The 20,910-nt window shown below is 37.4% G+C and overlaps 1 protein-coding gene across 2 annotated transcripts in view; it reads left to right on the top strand.

Moving 5' to 3' along the window:
- RBFOX1 (RNA binding fox-1 homolog 1) overlaps positions 1 to 20,910 on the top strand; it is a 1,184,784-nt gene that overhangs the window by 481,160 nt on the left and 682,714 nt on the right. Inside the window, exon 4 of one of the 2 annotated variants that reach the window (XM_065645206.1) lies at positions 12,507 to 12,569. The exons of the other annotated variant lie outside the window; for it this stretch is intronic. Coding sequence (XP_065501278.1) covers positions 12,507 to 12,569 — 63 coding nt within the window. The remainder of the gene's footprint in view (positions 1 to 12,506; positions 12,570 to 20,910) is intronic. 2 annotated transcript variants of the gene reach the window in all.

Here is a 20,910-nt window from a genome sequence, read left to right as displayed (position 1 = left end):
TCTCCATATCATTTCGTATGCCTTTATTCATCTCTGACACTTGTTAGTGGAGCGCTACTATTTTTCTTATGCTTGAATAGTAGCACATCATCTCTGTTTTGCTTCAGTGTGCCAAGTAAAATCTGCAAAGATAAAATACGCTGCTGTCATACCATTAAAAGGATATTTTGATTCCGAGGAAGTACAAGCAGAGCATTCCTTTTGCAATGAAAATGCTAGCTTGATTGTAGGAAACACTTTTTTTTTTTTTTTTCAAAGAAACAGCTAATTACCTTGATAGCACATTAACAGAATATGTAACTTGAGCAAGGATGCAACAATAAATCAAATAAAGTAATTATATAAATTGAAGGATCTTTTTGAAAAGTAGGACAAGTTGTCTCTGTGTTATTTATTTAATACTGACTTAATATCACAAGAGCGAACAGACAGGTAAAGTACATCAAAATATTAATTATATGGATTCGTGCTATAGCTTATAATAAATGCTTACTTACTGCTTCTCTTCAAGGGAATTGCTGATCGAAGTTAAAGCATAACCTCTTGAATTATTCAAAAGTATCTGAATTATGTGTAGATCTAAGTGATACCTAGAAGAGCTTTGATATTCAAACAGGACAGAGACAACACAAAGACATTTTATCCATTCTCTAAAAGTTGATTTTATTTTTTTTTCTTTTTAAAGAATTCTGATTGGGTATGAGGTTTGAATCATTCCTTCCTGCGCACATTTTTCAAGCTACAAGATATTATGCGATGGTTTTGAAAAAAGGAAAATACTTAGGTTTGGTGTAGTAGGCTAGATCTTTTTCTTGTTGAAAAAAAAAAAAAAAAGTCCAAAACAATTTCCAAAATGTTTTACAAGGTAAGGTTAAAAAAAAAAAAAGTATGAATACAAATGTTGCCATGATTCCTTTAGACAAATCAGTATCTAACAGCAACCAGTATCTGATGCTTTCAGGAGGATTGGTTTCAGTAACCAGATATTAAGCCATATTTAATTTGACTTAGTAAAATTCTATTTAAGCGAGCAGTTATCTCATAGTTCTAACACTTCCTCTTAAACCATACAAAAGATGAAGACATCTTGCACTGCATCCAGCAGGATTTGGTTATTCCACAGATGAGGTGACTCAGGCTGTGACTTGCTGCTGTAAGCAAATGACAGCTGTTTTGGATCCGTTCTTGGAAGCATAATTTTTGACGAGTTGTAAATTAGACATAATAATTTAACCCTTATAGTTGGCAAATACTGTCGGGCACTTGGTAACTCAGCTGGAAGTTGCGACAGCTCCGCAGAGAGGAGCAGCCCCGTGTCCCTTGGTGCCCGTCGGCGCGGGCGCCTGTTCTGCCCCGTGCCCGGAGGAGGTGGCAGGAGCTGGAAGGGGACACGTGCCCAGCACCGCTGGGCTTATTGCTCTTAGGTCCAGAAGCCAAAGAACAGCAGAGTGGCTCTTCAGGAGTGTAAATTAGTTTTGAGAAGATTTGGTCTTGTAAAAATTAATAATACTGGAGAGTGTGTTAAACCAGCAGTAATTTTGGCAACGAGGGTTGTTCAGATCCTCTTGTTTTGAAGCGGTTCGGAGGGCAGTTTTGAGACGCATGCATTTTTAGAATTGTTTTAACGACTCCATTCTCAATTTGAGCTGTCGTTACAGCACTTTGATATCCTCGCAAACTAAAGAAAGATATTGATCTTTTGCTCGGCAGTGGAGATGATCTTTTTCTAAGGACCAATCAAGAAATCAAGATAATTTATTTTTCGTATGGGAGTAGGGAAGCTATTGCTTCATTTATGTATTTATTTCGAGAAGTGAAAGCTGATTTTGAGTGAAAGTCCTAAGAAATGAAGCTTTGGCAGAGGGGACAAGAAGAATACACAGTAGTTTATGCGGTAATAATTATATTTGTGTCACAGATTTTGAGATTCAGGTGGCTTCCTTATTCCCTCCCCATGCTGAACAGTCACGTTTTCATTGTAACTACATGTTGTATAAATCAAATTCCACTGTGCCGTGGTCGTTTGTGTCTCGTGTCCAACCAAACCTCTGATCCTGAGCCACGTGGGCGGGTGGATGGAGTCGGAATTCCCAGGTGAATCCTGCCCGGAGCAGTTCTGCAGGAAAACTTGCAAATATGGAGGGAAAATTATAAAGTGTTAATAATGGGAGTTATGTGAGATTGCAGGATAAAGAATCATTGCACAAAGTGAGACTTGTCATTTTCAAAGGTAATGTGGGGAGGAGGAAAAGAAATGAAGTAATTTAAATATGAAAGGCGATGAAATGGAACGAATCAAAGTATGACTAACAAGGTGATTTAGTGAGATGTAGTTAAGCTGGATGCAATGTGATTTTAAAAGAAAAGGGTAGATTTAGTAAGAGAAATGTAGATGTTCAAAGCTAGATATAAAATAAGCAAAGGATTCTAAGTGGAGCTAATGTTTGGTAACAATATTTTCAGTGTAAAAACTATTAGGCATTTAATTATAATTAATTTTAAATTACCTCCTACATATATAAACATTAACATTTAAAAAAAAAAAAAGAAAAAGAAAAAAAAATAATAAATTGCCAGGTTGTTGTAATGTAAAATAAACACTGAAAGGGAAAAAAATAAATGGCCCATGACTTTACAGTGTCACTGCTAGTAAAAACAAGGAATATTTTGCTGTGAACTGAACAATGCTGGATAAAATAAAAGATGAGTAAGATTGGCAGATTAAAAGAAATTGTAAATACCACCTAGTAGCTTGTTCTATTTGATGGGCAGTGAAATAGGAGAGTCTGGAGTTTATGAAAGGATATTAGCAATTGCCACTTGTTGGTGACTAGTAATAGTGGACTAGTTAGACCAGTGGTCAGATACTGTGTTTGAGTAATGTGTCAAGGTTTTAGGTCCTTTCTAGTGATTTTTCACTTTCACAGCTGACATGCTAAATACATACCACAAATTCTCGGAGATTTAGGAAAATTGCTAAATGTTTAAAGTAATGGATTTCTGTCTCAAAGGATCTGGCCTTGTGAAAACAAAATGTATACCTTATTTGATGTTTTCTGCCGTCTGATTAGCAAGGCAAAGGCTGCATACACAGTGTACCTATGTTGTAGGAAAGTGTGTGTACTACTTTACCAATATCTAAATATAGAATAAATTTTATTTTCTCATTCTATTGTTTCCCTCACTAAATAGGAAGTATTGTTTATTTAAAAAAATAAAACAACTCCTTATTTGTTTCTAGATTAAAGAAATATTCAAAATGAGCACTGCACTGAGGATTTGTATGCTGAGCCTGTTCAGACTGTGAGTCTTTATTATCACTGAGCTTTATCCTTGAGTACATAGCTTGCAATTCAGTTTGAATATTAAGTGTCAGGCTCAAATGTACTGGTGAGAGATTTGCAGCAGCCAGCAGGTTCCTGTTCCAACCCTGGAAGCCTTTGACCTCCCTCTTCATTGATAAGTGCTCTTATTTCCCATGTGTCAGCTTACTGGGGTGAAGCTCCTGATGCTGGGAGTGATGAAGAAGATACCATTACCAGCAGTTTGTGATTTTCAAAGTACACTAGGAAAGGTTACAGATGCAGAAAAAGATGTGTGGAACTGGTCATTCAGGAATGTGGAGGAAAACGTGTGATGCTTACAAATCCGGTTCTTTTTCTACTTGGACATAGCACTCCCAGAAAGAACTGTAGTAAAAAAACCCCAAGCTAACAAAATCACACCTCTTTTTGTTTACAAGTTGCAAATCTGGGACAAATGGTTCTGCAGAGATGTATTCTGTGTGCCTTGGCTATAGGTTCTGTCATTTATACTTGTGCGTTTTGGTCCTTTTTGCTCCTAGGAAAACCAGCATTTGATTAGCATAGGCAGGAAGGTTTTATAGGATTTGTTGCTCTTGGGGAAAACCTGCTGCTTTTCCTTGACACAGCTATGCTTCCTGCTTTATTTTCTTCTGATCAGAGGTGGGTATTTGAACTGCAGTGTGGGATCTGCATGGATTTTCTCTGTACTACTTTACATTTTGCAATCATAGTCAATTATACTCAGCTGGAAACAACAACAAATAATTTTTGAAAAGAGACCCAGCCCAAGGTTCACTTGTTTGATGTAAAATAACCACTAGCTTATTTTTTAAAATTCGTTGTAGTCATTATACCTAGCAGGAGAAAATCTACAAACATGGAAAACTTATATTATTTCGCCATTTGCTTCTTTTTCATACTGAAATCTCATTTCTTTATTAACAGTAAGAATACTTTTGATAAAATTAGTAAAGATACCTCACGCGCAGAGACAGAGATGACTTTTGTATCCCCTACAGAAACAGGCCTGTGGTGAGTCCCGCTAATTGTCTGGGATCCAGCAGGGTCTGTGTGACACACCTGGTGTCAAGACCCGACAGCCTTGAAAAGCCACTTTTCCTGCAGCCCGGGAACTGCCAGCTCACCCATCCCACCCCCGCACTGTCTGCGGTGCCAATGGATGCTTAGATTTTCCCTGGTGATGAAAGTTGCTTTGGATCAGAAAATGTGGAGTGTCTACCCAAATGAGATTTTTGTCCACAAGAAACATGCTTGGGTCAGTGGAATGTGCTGTACCCTCTCACTATAGTTTTTCATTAGGTCTCATAGCTGCTGCATGTTGCTGCATTGCTCTGATGCGCCGCATTTTCCTGAGCATGGTCATAGATGCAGCCATAGCTGAGCTGTTGCTCTAAGAATAATCATGTTATAAATCACAAAGATATTGGTTGGTTGCCTTCCCCCTCCCCCTGTTTTGGCAACTGTACTTTCTCTTGTTCTGGTCATTAATTTCAGGTTGTATTTATTAACATCTAAAACTCTTAAGTAACGTCAAAATTTTCATTAAAAAGAAGAATTTACCGTTCTTTTCTCTACATTTGAAATTTCTTTCAAAACTGTATTGCTTATACAGGCATGATTCATTTCTTGACCTGTGATAGGTGAGAGAACTTTAAAAATGCAAAATGTAAAAACCCTATTCTGAAAGTATAATGTCCCTGCATTTCAGTCTTTTTAAGTATCAGGGTGTTTGGTGCTCAAAGCTCGCTGCTGGAATCCGTACAAGGACTTCATTTGCTACAGTTGCACTTGATCACAGTTAAGCCTTTTTCAAATTACTTGGTAATTTCTGCATCTTTTTTGAATGCCTTGTTCACTTGAATTTGTGATGAACGATCTTTTAGTCTGGCAGGCATATGAGTGTCTTACCATGGTTAAGCATATGAGTAATCTTCCTGATGGTCGTGGAATTGTTCTGCCTGCTCAAGGGCTTTGGTAGAACAATCTCTATTGCAGAAGAGTGATGAGAAAAAGGAAAAAAAAAAAAAAATCAAATAAAAATTCTAAATATGTTGTTTGTGAAGTAGTAGGTATGATGACAACAGTGACGTAACTTGGTGCAGCAAGCGGCTTTGCAGCCATAGCTTTGAGAGCTCCTGCTTTTTAAGGAACTTCAAAGAACTGTTGAAGAATTTAGACTAATAAACAGTCAAATGCATAAGGTATCAGTTTGGGTTTTGTTTGCTTTGGCTGCTTTTGAAAATATTTTCAAAGAAACAAACTGATTTTTGTTTCTTTTTCAGTATTTGTAATTTTCTTCATGAATCTTGAATGATTTCCAAAGTTAATTTTCTGTTCTTCTTTCATACACAAGGTAGTTTTTACCTCTCTTTGCTTTATGCATCAGGAATAGATAAACATGTGGCTTTATTTTTCATGTAGCAGCCCTGCGTTATCAAGAGTGTCTTTGGGTAGTCACATAAACATAATTCCCATAATTCTGTTTTACTGCACCCATCTGTCTCTGCTGTCTGGCCAGACCATGGCTGGTTAAAAAAAGATATATATATAGATATATATATATATATATAATTGACAGGATCTTTGAATGTCACTGCCAGTATTACAGATTTTTTTTTTTTCCCTTTTTCAGTGGTCTGATGTGTGCAATGCACTAAATGATATTGCTCAGTCTTTGTACTTCAGGCAGTTCGGTCTGTGTGAAGATGCACATTTTAACATGGTTTGTGGCGGCATGAAATGAGAGTAAGAGGTGTTCCAAGAAAGCAATAGAGATAAATGATATTAGGGCATGATAAAGCCCGTGATCATTATGAAAAAGAAATATTTTGTCAGGAATTAGGGGTGTTTGTAATTCCAGCAGTACTACTGTAGCAGGAGGAGAGCCTTGGTAGTTTGGCAAAGTGCTGGTGGTTATACTTCTCTTAAAGGTTTGAAAGCACTAAAGACCTTACTCATTGACTGAGTGTGCACACAATCGCAGGGGCTGATGTAAGGCATTTTTGGTGAATAGCATTGTAAAAGTACAATTTGACTAGTGGTGTGTTTTGTTTTGTGTTTTTTTTTCCCTCCCCCCAGAAGTCTTGAAACCTAATTTGAAATAAAGGAGTTAAAAACATCACTAAAAACCACTAAGGCAGGAATGAATCTCTGTCATAGGTAGGCTTGGAAAGGAAGGGAATTACATAAAAAGACCACAGATTTTTCGGGTTTGACCCTCTAAAGTCGTATTTCTTTTTTGAAAGTTTCTTTAGTAATTTGTGTGAAAGAGAATTTACTTTTGTACCTGTGCAGAGGGGGGTTGCCTGTGGAGGACAGGCAGTCACTATTTAGCACAAGTTCTGTGCAATCTGTAGAAAATGCTGATCATATTCTTAGCATCACCACCGTTTAGGCAGTAAGATATCTTGATTATTAACTTGGGATTTTTAAATAATTTTTTTTTTGTAAGTTTGTTCCTAATGGACGTAGAAAACACTTTAAACTTTTATTTTTTTATTGAGCAAGTATTGAATTATGAAACAGAAAACTACAATATTGTTGGAAATATAATCAGTGAAGTACATCACAATGGTGTGTGTGTTGTGTTTCCTCCCCCCCGCCTTTTTCTTACACAGTCCGGTTGATGTCTTCATGCATTGTTGAGACATTAATCTTGATAATGGCAATGGAATGCTGTATATTTTTGAAAAATGGATCTGAAATGAAACAGTAAAGAAGCCAGTAGGGAGGTTTTGATGCTTTTTGCTCTATCAGCCATGTCTATATACAGATTTCCTATCTTACTGTGATTCCATTTGTCTCTTTGCAGTATTTCTTTCAGTTTCATAACATATTTACTGTTATACTTAATACTATAGTTTTCATGCTGTGATACAGAAAATATTTAAACATCTGCATGGCCTTAGTCACAGGAATAACCATTTTGAACTCAGTAGCTCACCTTGTATTTCAAAAAGTAGGTATTTATTAAAAAGTTCTGGCAATTTCAATCATCATCTCACGGTAGGGAGATATATCTTGCAGATGATGCTTTTGTCTGAAATGAGGTGTGGAAATAAAAGCAAAGGTGGTTTGGGGGTGTCACAGTCTAGTTCAGTCTCGTAGCCCCTACAATGCTGCCGTACTGTGTATGTTCTGTTTAATGCGTCAAGGTTCTTCTCTGTTACTGGTCTCTTGTTATCACATTGCATGGAATAGTTCCTAAGGGGCATAGTGCTAAAGATAGGAAAGTTTTACTATAGACGGAAATTTACTTAACTTTGACAGATGGAACATTGAAACCTCGTGGGAAATTACTTTCAAGGACTTCACTGTATTCTTCGTTTTATAGTGAATATTTCCAGAATACTATTATTTGTTGTGAATACTGTCTATACTACCCATGCATTCTTGACTGTACTTTTGGTGTAGTTGATTTTCCTTTTCCCTTCTACACCGACGTTGTTCTACTCCTTGAACTTCTTCTCTGTCTGCTTCTCAGAATACAGTCTGTGTTTAGTGCTGCTTCTTTCTGGGATACTCTCATCCTTTAGAAAACTGACCTAGGACACCTTGCTTCCATCCTGCTCTCATCCCACAGACAACATTCCTTGGTGATACGGGGCTGCCCCTCCATCCCAGGGCACTCAGCAGCTGCACTCCTAAGAGGAAAAGTGAATCAATGAGAATCTTCACACGAGTCAGTCATGGGGCTGGTGGTCGTGATTGCATTGACTGCCAGGTTTAAGCCCTGTGATTTGAAATGTAGACATCCTCTGGCCTGGTGTCAGCTGCCTTCTCCTGAAGAGGAGGCAGCCAGGAGTGGAGTCCATGCAGTCCTTTCCCTGCCCCGTGCGGCACAGCCCTGCTGGATCTAACCGCGAAGGGCAGAGCCACGTACTGGAACCCGTGTCTGTCCATTGACCATTGACAGCCCCATCAAGGTGCTGAACCAGGCCCGTGATCCATCAGGGGAGTCCAGTCAGGAGCAGTTCCTTGGGACAGAGACAAGGTGACAGTGTGGCTCTGGAGTCCACACGGGCAGCAGGACTAAAAGACAGACTGGAGAGAAGGTGCAAAATTGGTCTAGGGGCTCAACCCAGGAGACAGATTGCCTACAACCCATGTCTGAGTACCATCCAGGGGTAACCCCACGGTATAGTTTAGCCCAGGCACCAGAGCCTGAGAAATATGACTTTTTTCCGTTGTGACAAGAAACCCTGTTCTGTCAAATATTCATTAGAATGATCACGTTGCAGAAAAATAGCAATAATAAGGTGGTGCTCAAGACTTAAAATGAAATTTAATAGTGAAAAAGTGCAGCTAGAATTCTCGGTAAATATTTCAATCTACATCTTGCAAGACTAATCAATGCAGTGAGATTCTCTGTCTACATTGAGTATGCTAGAATAAATATCAAATATAGTTTATCGTATTCCAGTTGCATTTCTTTTTTTCTTCTTTCCTCTTTTTTTAACCTGATGTTCTAAGGATTTCCTTTTAGTGCCTACGAACATCTCCTTTTGACAGACAGTGCAAATTAAAAGATATGGCCAGGCAAAGGAAACTGGAACCCAAATATGCCCCCTGGGTTTTCATTTACAGTTAGAAGCTACAGACACAATTACTGCTGACAGAAATTCAGAAGCCAGTGGCAGAGTGCATGTGGCAGTAGGCTCATGCCAGGCAGTAATTGGGAAGATTATTTTTAATCAGAGCATATCCTACAGCCCAAACATTAGAAATCTCTTGTAAGGCTGACAGGAAATTAAACTGAGACCAAACAAAAAAGCCTCGAAATAGAAGTAATATGGTTAGAAGTCTAATGATGGTAAAACTCACTGCTTGTTGTATTTGGCTGTTATCTAAAGGGAGTTACTTTTAACTTGCTGCAACAGATATCAATGTTTTAATTGCATTTTTAGAACAGAATTAAAATAAAAAAAAGTCAGATCAATTTTTACGTAGGCTTTTGATAAGGTGTGAAGCAGTAGGTGTTAAGTCAGGGCTAGTAACTCTGTGCATGTATTAGTAGTAATTTTTGTTATTGCTTTGGGTTTTTTTGCTTTTGTTTTTATTTAATGTTTAAGGGAGCTGCTTCTATGGAAAAATAATTTAAAGTGTGGGGTCCTCTTGGAATGTGTGGCTTTGGTGAGTGTTTCTGAAGCCTGCGTGCCTGGGGCTGTCTCTCCATGACCCTGCAGAACTGACTGCCTGGGGGAGAGGACACCGGGATGCTCCCTGTGCTTGTCTGCGCAAATATTCACCTGCAAACACAACTTTTCCATTTTTAAGTGGATCTCTTCTTTGCCAGACTTTTACGTACATACTTAGCAGGACTTCTTGTTGACTCTCGAATTTTCCTTTTCTCGGCACAGACGGACGGGAGCAGTGCGGAAAGGTGGCTCTGCGGTCGCTCCGGAGAAGGGTGGTGCTATTCTGGTGTGTGCCCGTCATACACAAATGTTGTAATACCATAAACAAACAAAATGTTGCTAATTGTATATTTATTTCTGTATGGTAGGAGTGCAAAACAAGAGCCTCCTTCTTGCTTTGTGAAGATATATGGCAGTCGTCGAAAAGACAATTTAGTGTTAAAAATGCGAATATTATGTTTCTCCACTGGGCTGCTTTTAGCTGCGTGGACAGTCTTAGCGACGTTTCATGTCAGTACAAAGAATAATGAGGGATAACTTCAAAGTCTATCACAGTCAACTAGGTTATTTTGAGGCTTGTAAATAAGATTTTATCAGAATATAGGGGTGTTTTTTCCACAAAATCATTAGCATTTTCCAGCTGTATTTCCTTCTACTGAAAATTGCTTCATAGAATCATATCAGTATGACTGAAACGACTGAAAAATCTTGCTCATGGTTTAGCTATTGCCCGAGTAGCTGGCATTTGTTTGGAGGAAACCCTATCTTGTCTTGTTCGTATTGCTAAATATTTTAAAGAATGTTTGTGGTCAGTAGAACATAATTTTAATATTTCTATGAGGAAGAAATTGGAGAGGAGTTTAGTAGTACTGTAAAACTGGGCAAAATGAAGAATTACTCTGTTTAAATGTTGTAGCCAAGTTAATTGTTAGGTGACTATTTTAGCATTTCTTGTACATTTGCTCTGGTCTAATACAGTAGTACTTTGTTAATTACATACAACAGTGTATTCTTAATTGTTCCTGGAATTGCATACATTCTTAAAATTCCGTATATCTTATTTCTGTGTGTATTCTGAGCTTCCCTGGTCACTACGTTGTACAACTGCAATATAAATACGGAATACTAGCAGTAGAAGTTGCGAGAATAATGTTTCTAAAATTAATGATAGGTCATGTTATGCTAAGTAGAAAGTTTGCTAGTATTGCGTGGTCAGATACAAGTCTTTCAGAAAAGGAAAATTAATGAACTATAAGCTCAATGAGATAGCATTTTAATCAGTATGAGGTCTGAAAAATGAGAGTTTGCATTTGAAAAATCAGTGATTTGATATCATGAAACACAAGGACCCCAGATGGAGAAAACCTGAGACACTTAATTTTCAGTTACTCAATGCAGTTTTGTTGACCACAAATAAGTTTTACTGTGGCATTTCTAGGTGGTCCTAAATCAGACGACATTTTTGAAAATGCAGGCTAATTACTTAAAAAATACTTCTCCTTAGAGATTTTTAAGGAACCATCAATACCCTTAGTTTACCTTGTGTTGTACTCAGAGATATCTTTGTTCTCACACAGACACAACCCAGGAAGAAGATGCAGTAGTTCAGATGTATAGTTTATGTGCACATGCAGTCTTTTTACTTGAGCTGCCTTTTCTGTAGTTTTTTTGTATGTATATGGTTAATTTTATTTTATAAACAGAAAGAAGCTTGTGTCTTCAGCTCAGAAATTGGTTTATGTGGGGGGTTTTTTGGCAGTAAGTTGCAATTAGCGCTTGGAGCTTCAGTTGTGAAGTTGGATCTTGCTTTGACAGATAATCTCCCAGTGGCGGTGCCTGCTCTAAGGTGACCACAACGCAAGGGTGTTTTCTGGTGCTGGTTGTCACTGTTTCAGATTCTGAAGTTAGTGAGGGTTCTTACCAGTACATGTGATAGTGGCAATATTATCTGACATGCTTATAGAACATGTACCTTTCTGGTACTGGTTTTGATTGTTGTTATTTATCCTCACGTGCATTAGAGATAGTCACTACTGATCTTTCATTTGCTGATTTTTTTTTTTTAAGAAATATTTTTAAAAATGAAATCGCAAATAAGGAATAACATATTTTGTCGGAAAAATATTCAATATGTTTACTATTTGGAATTTTATTGAAGTGGATGAAAGGTATATTAAAATGTATCTATGGAATGTTTTGGTAATACACAGACCTAGGTATGTATTTTCATTGAAGACTCAAAATTATGTACAGTGTATCTGTTTTCAAGACTGTTTGTATCTGAACGCATATACTACCATTTGCACATGGAAATGAAAACTGCGTGTAGGGAGAATCTGTTACGAAAAATGTGGCTGAGCTTACTGTAACTTCTAAAATTCAATGAATAATTCAGTAAAATATTAGATGTCACCAGCTGCTCATCAGTTAGAAAAAGTGGCATAGAATAGAATGTTACTCTATTCTAATTCACAGCTATATGCATGTATAATATATTTTGGATACTCCCTTTGTTTATACGTTGTATATTTTGTGATCATTATTCTTCTGCAAATTTGCTTGAAGTTTTCAATTGAAAAATACACAAAAAGTAAATCACAGTTGTGTGTTCCTATTGAAACAGAAACCTATACTGAGGAAAACTTTATAACTATAGCATAGTAATTGCATGTCTATTTTAGTAGGTAAGTTCATAATGCAAACATAGGGTTTAGTTTCAAATAAATTGCAAATTGTCTAGAAATTTTTACTGTCCATTGAATGATTAGTAAATAAATAATGAAATCTTTGTTGGTATTTGTGAACCAACAAGCAGATTTTGCTGTTCAGCTTTTTAGCACAATAAAATGCTATTATGACCCAGTAATGTATGCAACCCTTCTTGTGAAAGCCAAAATAATGCATTATCAAATTTTTGGGGTTTTTTTTAGTTACAACGCCTGGAATCTGAAAGCCTGCCTTCAGCCTTCTGTGGCTGCAGGGCACAAATATGATCTCCTTTAAATCTCTCCTTTACAGTAAGAATGTATTTTTCTTTTCTTAGGAAACTACACAGAAGCCTCATGCAAGTGGTACCTATTCTTTTAATGATCAGAGCCTCCTTTCAGTAAGTGCAGTGATTTTTTTTTTTTTTATTATTTTTTTAAATTTATTTACTGGTTTTTTTTGTTTTCTTTTCTTTGGAGTTTGACTGAAATCTCTGTTGTGCTGTCCTAATGAATAAAGAAATACTTTGGACTCGACAAGGTGCCATGCCCTTGCTGGATCGCAGGACTAATAGACCATAAGTACAAGATCTGGTACCTTTCAGTCTTCAATGAACAACAACATGCGAGTGACATGCTTAGAAAATCATCTGCCTTGTTTCTGGCTGTAGGTTGAAGTGCTTTTCTCTTGCATTTCCCTTTTACACATGAGGGTTATGTCACTATCATATTTATTTTACCTTTGGCTGATTCTGTCAGAAATTGCTTTGTATATAAATTAGTCACAGGCACTTTTTTCTCTGGAACAGCTCTAGATAATTCATCATGCTTTCCTTCTGAAATGCACCCGCAATATCAGAATATGGGATATCATGAATGAACCACCAAAGTTTATAGGACATGTAAAAAAGTGTTTGTGCTGATTAATTTTTTGCTTTTTTTCCCTCCTGAGAAGAGGTTTTCACATCCAAACTATTTGTTGCTATTTCACGCTTGGAATTTTTTTTCTTTTTGTAATGTTTTCATTTTAACACATACAGATAAACAATATTGATTCAACACTTTTTAATCAGGATATAACTTTCTGTACTTAAAACAGTAAATACAGAAGTATCAGAAAGCACTAAGTCTATGATTCTTCGTAGGTCTGTGTTTGGTACTTCTCAAACAATTTTTAATAATCCTCTGCTTAAAATAAACTGCAATGCTCTAATATTTTGCATTGAATAATGAGCATGGCTTGTTCTGTGTTGGGCTGACTGAATATAGCTATGCTTTATAAACATTTATAATTTTCTTTGTTCTTTGTGTAGAAAGTAAAAAAAAAATTGCAAATGTGTATTGAGAAAATAATGGACTAGATTGACTTTTTGATTCAAATGTATTAATAGTAGTATTTGAGTTCTGCCCCAACACACAAAGTTTGGCATCAATGAAAAAAATTGACATACAGTTCTCATTAGGAATAAGAAGAGTTTTATATTTATTTTTCTACACTGAACACAGTCTTCATCTAAATGTCTTTGAAATAATGAAATCTTTTTTTTTTTTTTTTGAAAGACTGCCTGGCTTACAGGGGGGAAAAAAAAAAAAAAAAGAGCCTGTTCATGTTGAGGTCAGATTTAAATCAATTCTGTAGTGCTCAGCACGCTTGTTGCTTTCGGTTTTTCCTCTGTTATGAATAGTATTCTCTGTCACAGAATAAGCTTATAGCTCTTAGCAGAATTTGATGCAATTGACAGCTTTTGTTAGAAAAATTCTGGTAAAAACTGCAAGAATGAGGTTGGGGTTTCTAACCCGTGGGACACAGTGGTCCCTGAGATAATTACTGGCATGTTTTCAGGAAGCTAACATTAATTTGACTGTGAATATAGTGCTTCAGTATCTATAAGTGCAGTAGAAGCAGAAGATACATATTTTTGTCCAACAAGCTAAATCAGGAATTTGGGATATATGACAAGAAAGACGAAGAAAAAGCTCGTTTGGAATTTGGGGAAGGTTTAATGCTGCCAAATCTCAGTGTGCATAATTGGTATTATTATTTTCCCTTGTGATCATAACCTAACCAGCACAATGAATATCAATCAACTTCCAGGGCTAAGAGGTCATTTTTGTACCAAGCGGAGACCGAAGTCCGGCGCGTTGCCTGGTAACAGCCTCTGTAGCCGAGTTGGCTCCTATGTAGACCATATGGCTGGGTGTTGTGCCCTATTCACCCGTGACATGGTGTACACATGTACTACATCACTGATTATAAAATGGTTTGTTCCAATGCCTTATTTAGAGGAAGCATTTAAAAATAGCAATACGAATCCAGCATAGACGTGTTAAGATTATGGAATTGTAACTAACGAAACAAATTTCTGTCACGAGTGTCAAAAAGCCCAAGTAATAATCACAGTAAATTTTGTGTTTAGTATGCTTCGGTTGAGTTAAAGTATAACTTCTAGCTATGATTGCTTTACAATATTTTTCTATTTCATTTTGATAACCAAATATGTTGAGGTAAACATAGTTTTAACAGTTTAATAACAGAAAAATCCTGCATTTTAAAATTTAATTTTGTAATGTAATTGGTTGATTCTAACAGCCTATGGATTTATTTGGTATTTGGCTGTCTATTAATTGTGCAATAGTATCTATAGTATTCAACCAAAGATGCAGTGCATTGAGCAAACCAGTAAACAAAGCAATAAAAGACAGCTACAGAAAAGAACAACTGAAAGTAAACACAACAGGCAAAAGAGATAGAATTGTTCTAAATAGACAATGGAAAATCAAGCACAAAGAGCGACTGGCGATGAGTTTGTAGCAGAAATGGATATAAACCTCAGATCATCAGTCCTCGTCATTCGTTCCCTTAACTGGAGCGTTTTTCCTGTTCCCTTGTCACGACCTGGGATTCATTCAGGTGGGGATGCCGCGGAGCGCGGCGTCAGACGATGGCATGTGCCATGATCTCTGTGCGCTGGCTCTTGTGTGTCTGTTGAAGTTGAAAGACAAGAAATGGGGTCGATCTTGTGTGTAACGACAATGATCTGCACAAGAGAAATGGAAGAGTATTGACTGGTATCCCAGCTCAGGGAGCTGGACAGGTAGCAGTGATTAAATAGCATTTGCCCGTGTTTGGCTTTCTTGGAAAGAGGAATTATTGTGCTTGGCCCTATGCAGCTCCCTTGCCTAAAGCTGTGATTCTTTGGCGAAGAAGCTGTTTTCTCTTTGGCATTCCACCTAAGTACTCTGAACACAGTTCAGGGAAAAAGTAGAAGCAAGCTGTTATCTTTTCCATATTTTGCCAAAAGTTTATATGATTCCTTTTGAGATAAAAGTTCTGTGTACTTGCCCATTCTGTTGTTTTTTCTTTATCTTCAGATTGCACGTAGTTGCTACATAACTTGATGAACACACTGTAGTTAAGTGATCTTGTTGTTTTATTACTAATGTGTTTTCATTGGCTAGAAATTTTTAAGGTAATAGAGAAAGAATGAGATAGTGGTGCTACTCCATGTTAATTTGATAGTTGCATCCTTTGGAAGATCTGCCATGATTATTCACATCTTAAACCCTGCTGGATGGAAACGCCTGTATGCAAGTATGCTGTTGGTCTCAAAGCCATCTTGTCTTTGTTTCTCCTTCAGTATGTCAGTGACACACAACCAGTTGCCGTCCTGTGAAGGCCTATAAAGCCATTGAGAGAAAGGGATTTAAACCCCTTTTCACTAATTTTAGAGCTGTGTTTTCCTTTGAATTGTAAACATGTTGAAATAAGTAACAGAAAAATAGCTATTATTGCATTGAAAATGATTTATTATTGGGGTTATGGGCCCTTTTCCACCCTCATTAAACACATATTTTAAAATTGTTAATAGAGTAAATTTATTTTCCAAAACAGCTTAGTATGCCACAGAGGCTTCTGAGGAGTTTAGTATGATCTACGGATTTCTACCTGAGTTGCATGAACAAAATAATTGTGAAAAAGAGCCATTCTGAAGTATCATAATTATTTTAGAAATAAAGCAGTATTATAACCTTTTTCCAATAAATGCATACGGAAAAATGATATTAATGATTGCATTCGTATTTATTCGTCTTTCAGTATTCTAATGTAGTCTGCATGATAGTATTAGTCTAGAGAGTTGAGTGTTTTTAAAATTGCAGCACTTTGAATTATTGATACCTGTGAATTACAATAAAAATGGTTGGAGAAGGGTAGTTAGATAACGTAAATGAAGCAGTAAGTTCTGCTCCATTACTTCATCTGAGCGAGGATGGGGAACTGTTTAGTTGTTAGTATCTGCTCCATTGTCATATTATTCATTGTTGTTTTGCAATATCTTCAAATATCTTCAGTGGTTGTTGTAGGAATTCATTAAGGACCAGACGCAGTGAGGCATTTACACAGTCCGAATGATAAGCAGAATACTGTCACGGATGTGTTTTCTTCAGAAAAATGTAGCTAAGGTAGCTCAGTCTGACCTGTCTTTGAATTTTTTCTAGTGCTGGTGCAAAGTAGTTCAGTTTTAGGTGGTTGAATTGTAGTATTACTTTTCTATTAGTTAAATACATGTTTAGTTAGATATGATCTTCAACTCTTTCCTGCATAGGGAACTAAATATACTGCCTTTGTTTAGTTGAGGGATTTTTTTTTTTTTTAAGTCTGCATGTTCCAAGGTTTACCTTATTTCATTTCTCATAGGGAAAGAAAATTTTATTTTATTTTGGTGTACTGATTTGGAGTCTATATCAGTAAAATCTCTAATGGTCTTAGACAAAAAGAGCAGTTTTGTGGTAGCAGGTTTACATGAACCACTGTCAAACCACTGCTGTAGTTTACAATTACCTAAATTGTTAAAGGGGGGATGGGTGAGTATGTTTTTACAATGTACTTAATCACTGCTGTGGATAACTGTATATGTATGTATTTATTTTAACATCTGAAGAATTTAGAAGCTACTCTGTCAAAGCAGATTAAAGAGCGTAAGGCTTACTGAGATGGAATAGGACATACATTTTGAAAATTAGATTATTGTGAACTATAACTCAGTAGGTCAGGTTAGCTTTTTAGTTAGTTGTATACAAACGTACATGTAAAGAACTATTGAATCATTTCTTCTTTTCTTCTTCCTCTCTTTCAAGAATGCAGTCAGTTTTGCTTTCCGAGGGATTCTTCTGTGAACTTTCTAAATCCTCTGTCTTTCAAAGTGATATTTTTAGTCTACCAAGTAAAAGCTATAGGGTTTGAATATGGATTAACCATAGAATCTGAATTTACTGGACGTAGCAGCCTGTTTTCTGGCACGACTGAGGTATTTCCTTCATAAACATTATCCTGGAGACACTTTCCTATTCAGGCATTATGAAAATTTTCACATGCATGTAAACACTTAGGTTAGAATACTTCCGTTGGCAATTGTAGGCACTCTCGATATTCTCCAGATTACAGCATTAAGATGTTTTTGATCAAGTTCATTTCCGTTGTGTTGTGGCATTTAAGAGATACCAAGTCCCAAAATTCCTGTGAGATTAGTATGTGTCATTATCTCTTTATTACAGAAGGAGAAACCAGAAAATTGAACAGCCTGACTGATGTGCCAGGAGAGGGAGTATAGCAGAGCTAGGATTTGAATTCATATTTCTCAAATCCCAAATCATTGCTTCTGTTACTGGGCCATCTTTCCTCCTGCTCTCCCTCTAATCCAATACCTTTTATTGTTAATGATTTTTACATTTAACAAGTGAAAAAGAACTTACAATTTCATGCTCTCTCCTGTCTCATAAAAATTGAAAATTTTCCTCAAGAAAATCATGCAATTATTAGTAAAATCCTATCAGTGTAGCTCACAGCTAATTGAAACTTAATAGTCCTCATGATGATCTGGGTCATGTCAAGGGTGTTAGCATTCTTTAATGAAGATATACGTTTGATCCTTTTTCCTTTTTCTTTGAAGAGCTTACAGACTTTTCTAACTTATTGTGCTAATGCTCGTTATGCAAAGTGAAGGTACAGCCATTGCGAGCACTTGGGTCGTTCAGTGTAGCACATGTTGTTAACTGTAGCAATGAGATTGTGGGTTTTGGGATGTGTCAGCAGCCCCGGAGTCCTGAAGGGTTCATTTCTGTGTTGCTGTGTTCGTGCTGCCATATGTTAAACTCTGAGTTGCTGCACCTTCAGTGTGGTTGCTGCCTGAGCGCAGCTACTTCAGGTAGGCTTGCCTTAGAGGATGGCAAAGCCATGATCCTGCAGCAGTGCACGCATGTAAAATTTTGCAAAAAATCCTCGGCGAGTCAGGCCTATATTCAGTGGGGAATCACTCTATCCCTGCATGTGGTACATTCATAGTCGATCCTATGCCGCAGTATTTGGCTTTTTTTGTGCATTGTGTGTTGGATCTGAGATCCTGCTGAGCTGGGTCTGGATGCAGCACTGGGCACAGGTGTGATAGCGTATTATTGCTTCAGTGGGAGAGTATCTCTACTGCTACTGTTCATGGAAATGAACAGGACTTTTAGATTGTAATAATTGGATTAACATGGTGACTCTTTTTTTTCTGTTAAATCTGAGGTTGGTAACTGAGTTGACAAGTCTGTGTTCTAGCATGTTACTCCTGTGTAGCTTGTGCACAATCAGTAAACAACATGCTATGTGAGAATTTTTACTGATCCTGCAAGGTATCTTAGAAATCGTATAGCCATTTAAATTTTGAATATAGGATGGCAGTATGAAAATGTATCTTCGGGGAAGGAGGATGCTGGGAAATAACAAATCGATTGATGTAAAACGACATGTTTATCCTTATTCTGCATAGTTTAAGGGATTTTAAAAGATGAAACAGCACGTGAACTTGACAGAATACATTTGTATTTGGCAATATTTATTCTTCCTTCAGGATTGTTTACTACCTTCAGAAATTGAGCTGTACCTCTCAGAGCTGCTTCCAACTGGACATTTCCAGAAGCTTACCAGCAACCATGGGCATGTCCTAGCACTGATCCCTGGGCTTTACTGGTTTGGGATTTCTCACTAAGTAGTTAAGCCTGTATCCTCCATGGTATTGAAATACATCTACATCTGTTAATGCATTAATGTGAGAGATGGGTCTCTGACCTACCAAAACCATTGCACGTGAATCATACAGGGGAAATTTGGGCAGATTGATCGAAGAACAGAGTTCTTGTCTGTGTGTGCAGAGGGAGGAAAGCTACCTGTACCGCTCTGTGACAGACGGTGTGCTGGCGTGTTCTAACTTCACCCCGAAGCCGCAGTTGGCCAAGTGCTTGTTAGATGAGGCAGGTCTCAGACACCAGCACACGAGTCATATTCAACTCGCATGTACCGTATATCAGTCTTGGATGTATCTTCTTTGTACTGACAGAGTCAAGAAACCCGTTTACCTGTATGTGGTGGGGGTGACGCTGGCTGGCAGGTCAGCCCCCACCCACCAGCTTGCTCAGTGCCCCCAGTGTGATGGGGGAGAGAATGGAAATGGTAAGAGCAAGGAACAAAAAAACCCCAAAAAACTTACGGGTTGAGATAACACAGTTTAAGTGGAGGAAACCCGCATGCACAAGCAAAGCAAAGATTCTTTCACTATTTCCCTTTGGCAGGCAGGTGTTTAACCATTTCCAGCAAGGCAGGGCTTTGGCACGTGTACCTTGGGAAGACAAACACCGTAACCGTGAACGCTCCCTCCTCCTTCCTCCTTTCCACGAGGGAAAAGAGAGGAGAGAGAAAAAAACAAACCAAAAAACCTTGATGCTGTGCAAACACTACTCAGCAATAGTCTGACAATAGCAATAACGCTGGTGTGTTATCAACACTGCTTTAATCACAAATGCAAAACACAGCATCATATGGGCTGCCATGAAGAAAATTAACTCTATCTCAGCCAGACACAGTACACTGTAAAACTGCTTCTTTGCTGCTTCACTATGAAGTTTCTGCTTCCTTCATCTGTACCCCAGAGCAACAAAGATTTATGAGCACATCTGGAAAGAGTGGTGCATTAGAAACACTGAATGGGTGGTAGTTTTCTTTGTTCGAGGTTCTTTTGCTGTTGTGTTTTGTGGGGGTATTTTTGCTGTTATTTTTGTTGGGTTTTTTTTCTTCTTGAGGGATATTTTGCACAGCTAAATGACTCAGTTTAAAAAAAAAGTATATAAAGTATATATTTGGTCTACACTGAGAAAAGATTGATCTGAAATCCTTCACAAATTATGTTTTTATCAAGACCAAGTTGTTGTGTGGTATCGATTTTTAGATCCGCACAGCCTACAAGTAATAAAAGTTGCAGAGCCAAAATAATTTTAGGTGGTTTTCTGTCTTTTGTTTAAGCCAGGTTAGGATATTGAAGTACAAATCAATTGCTTTGCCACTCAGATTCCTTGAAACCCAAAAAGAAAATTTCAGCATTAGTTACGGTTTCCAAATATTTCTATTTTGTGCTTCTGAGCCTTATCCTTCAGGCAATAGGGCTTGTTTTCTCTGACAAGCTTTTCTGCAACTTGGTCACCAGTAGTACAACAGATAGCTATGAAGAAAAGAATTTCTGCAGGAGGCAGAGTCATCATAGATGACTCCTAACAGCAAAAATGTGAAGTATAATTAAACAAAAATCACTTGCAAATAGCAACATCTACATAGAATTAAATCTGAAGGTACAAGGGCGGTAACAAAGTGATAGGACTCCCATCTATTTGTGGCTGATGTATATTCTCTAATGTGCCCTGATGCACGCTTTCAGA

This window comes from Caloenas nicobarica, chromosome 14 (assembly GCF_036013445.1).
Source record: "Caloenas nicobarica isolate bCalNic1 chromosome 14, bCalNic1.hap1, whole genome shotgun sequence".
In the NCBI taxonomy this organism is placed as follows: Eukaryota; Metazoa; Chordata; class Aves; order Columbiformes; family Columbidae; genus Caloenas; species Caloenas nicobarica.
Note: the sequence above shows the minus strand (reverse complement) of the source record. Positions and strands in the feature narration are given on the sequence as shown.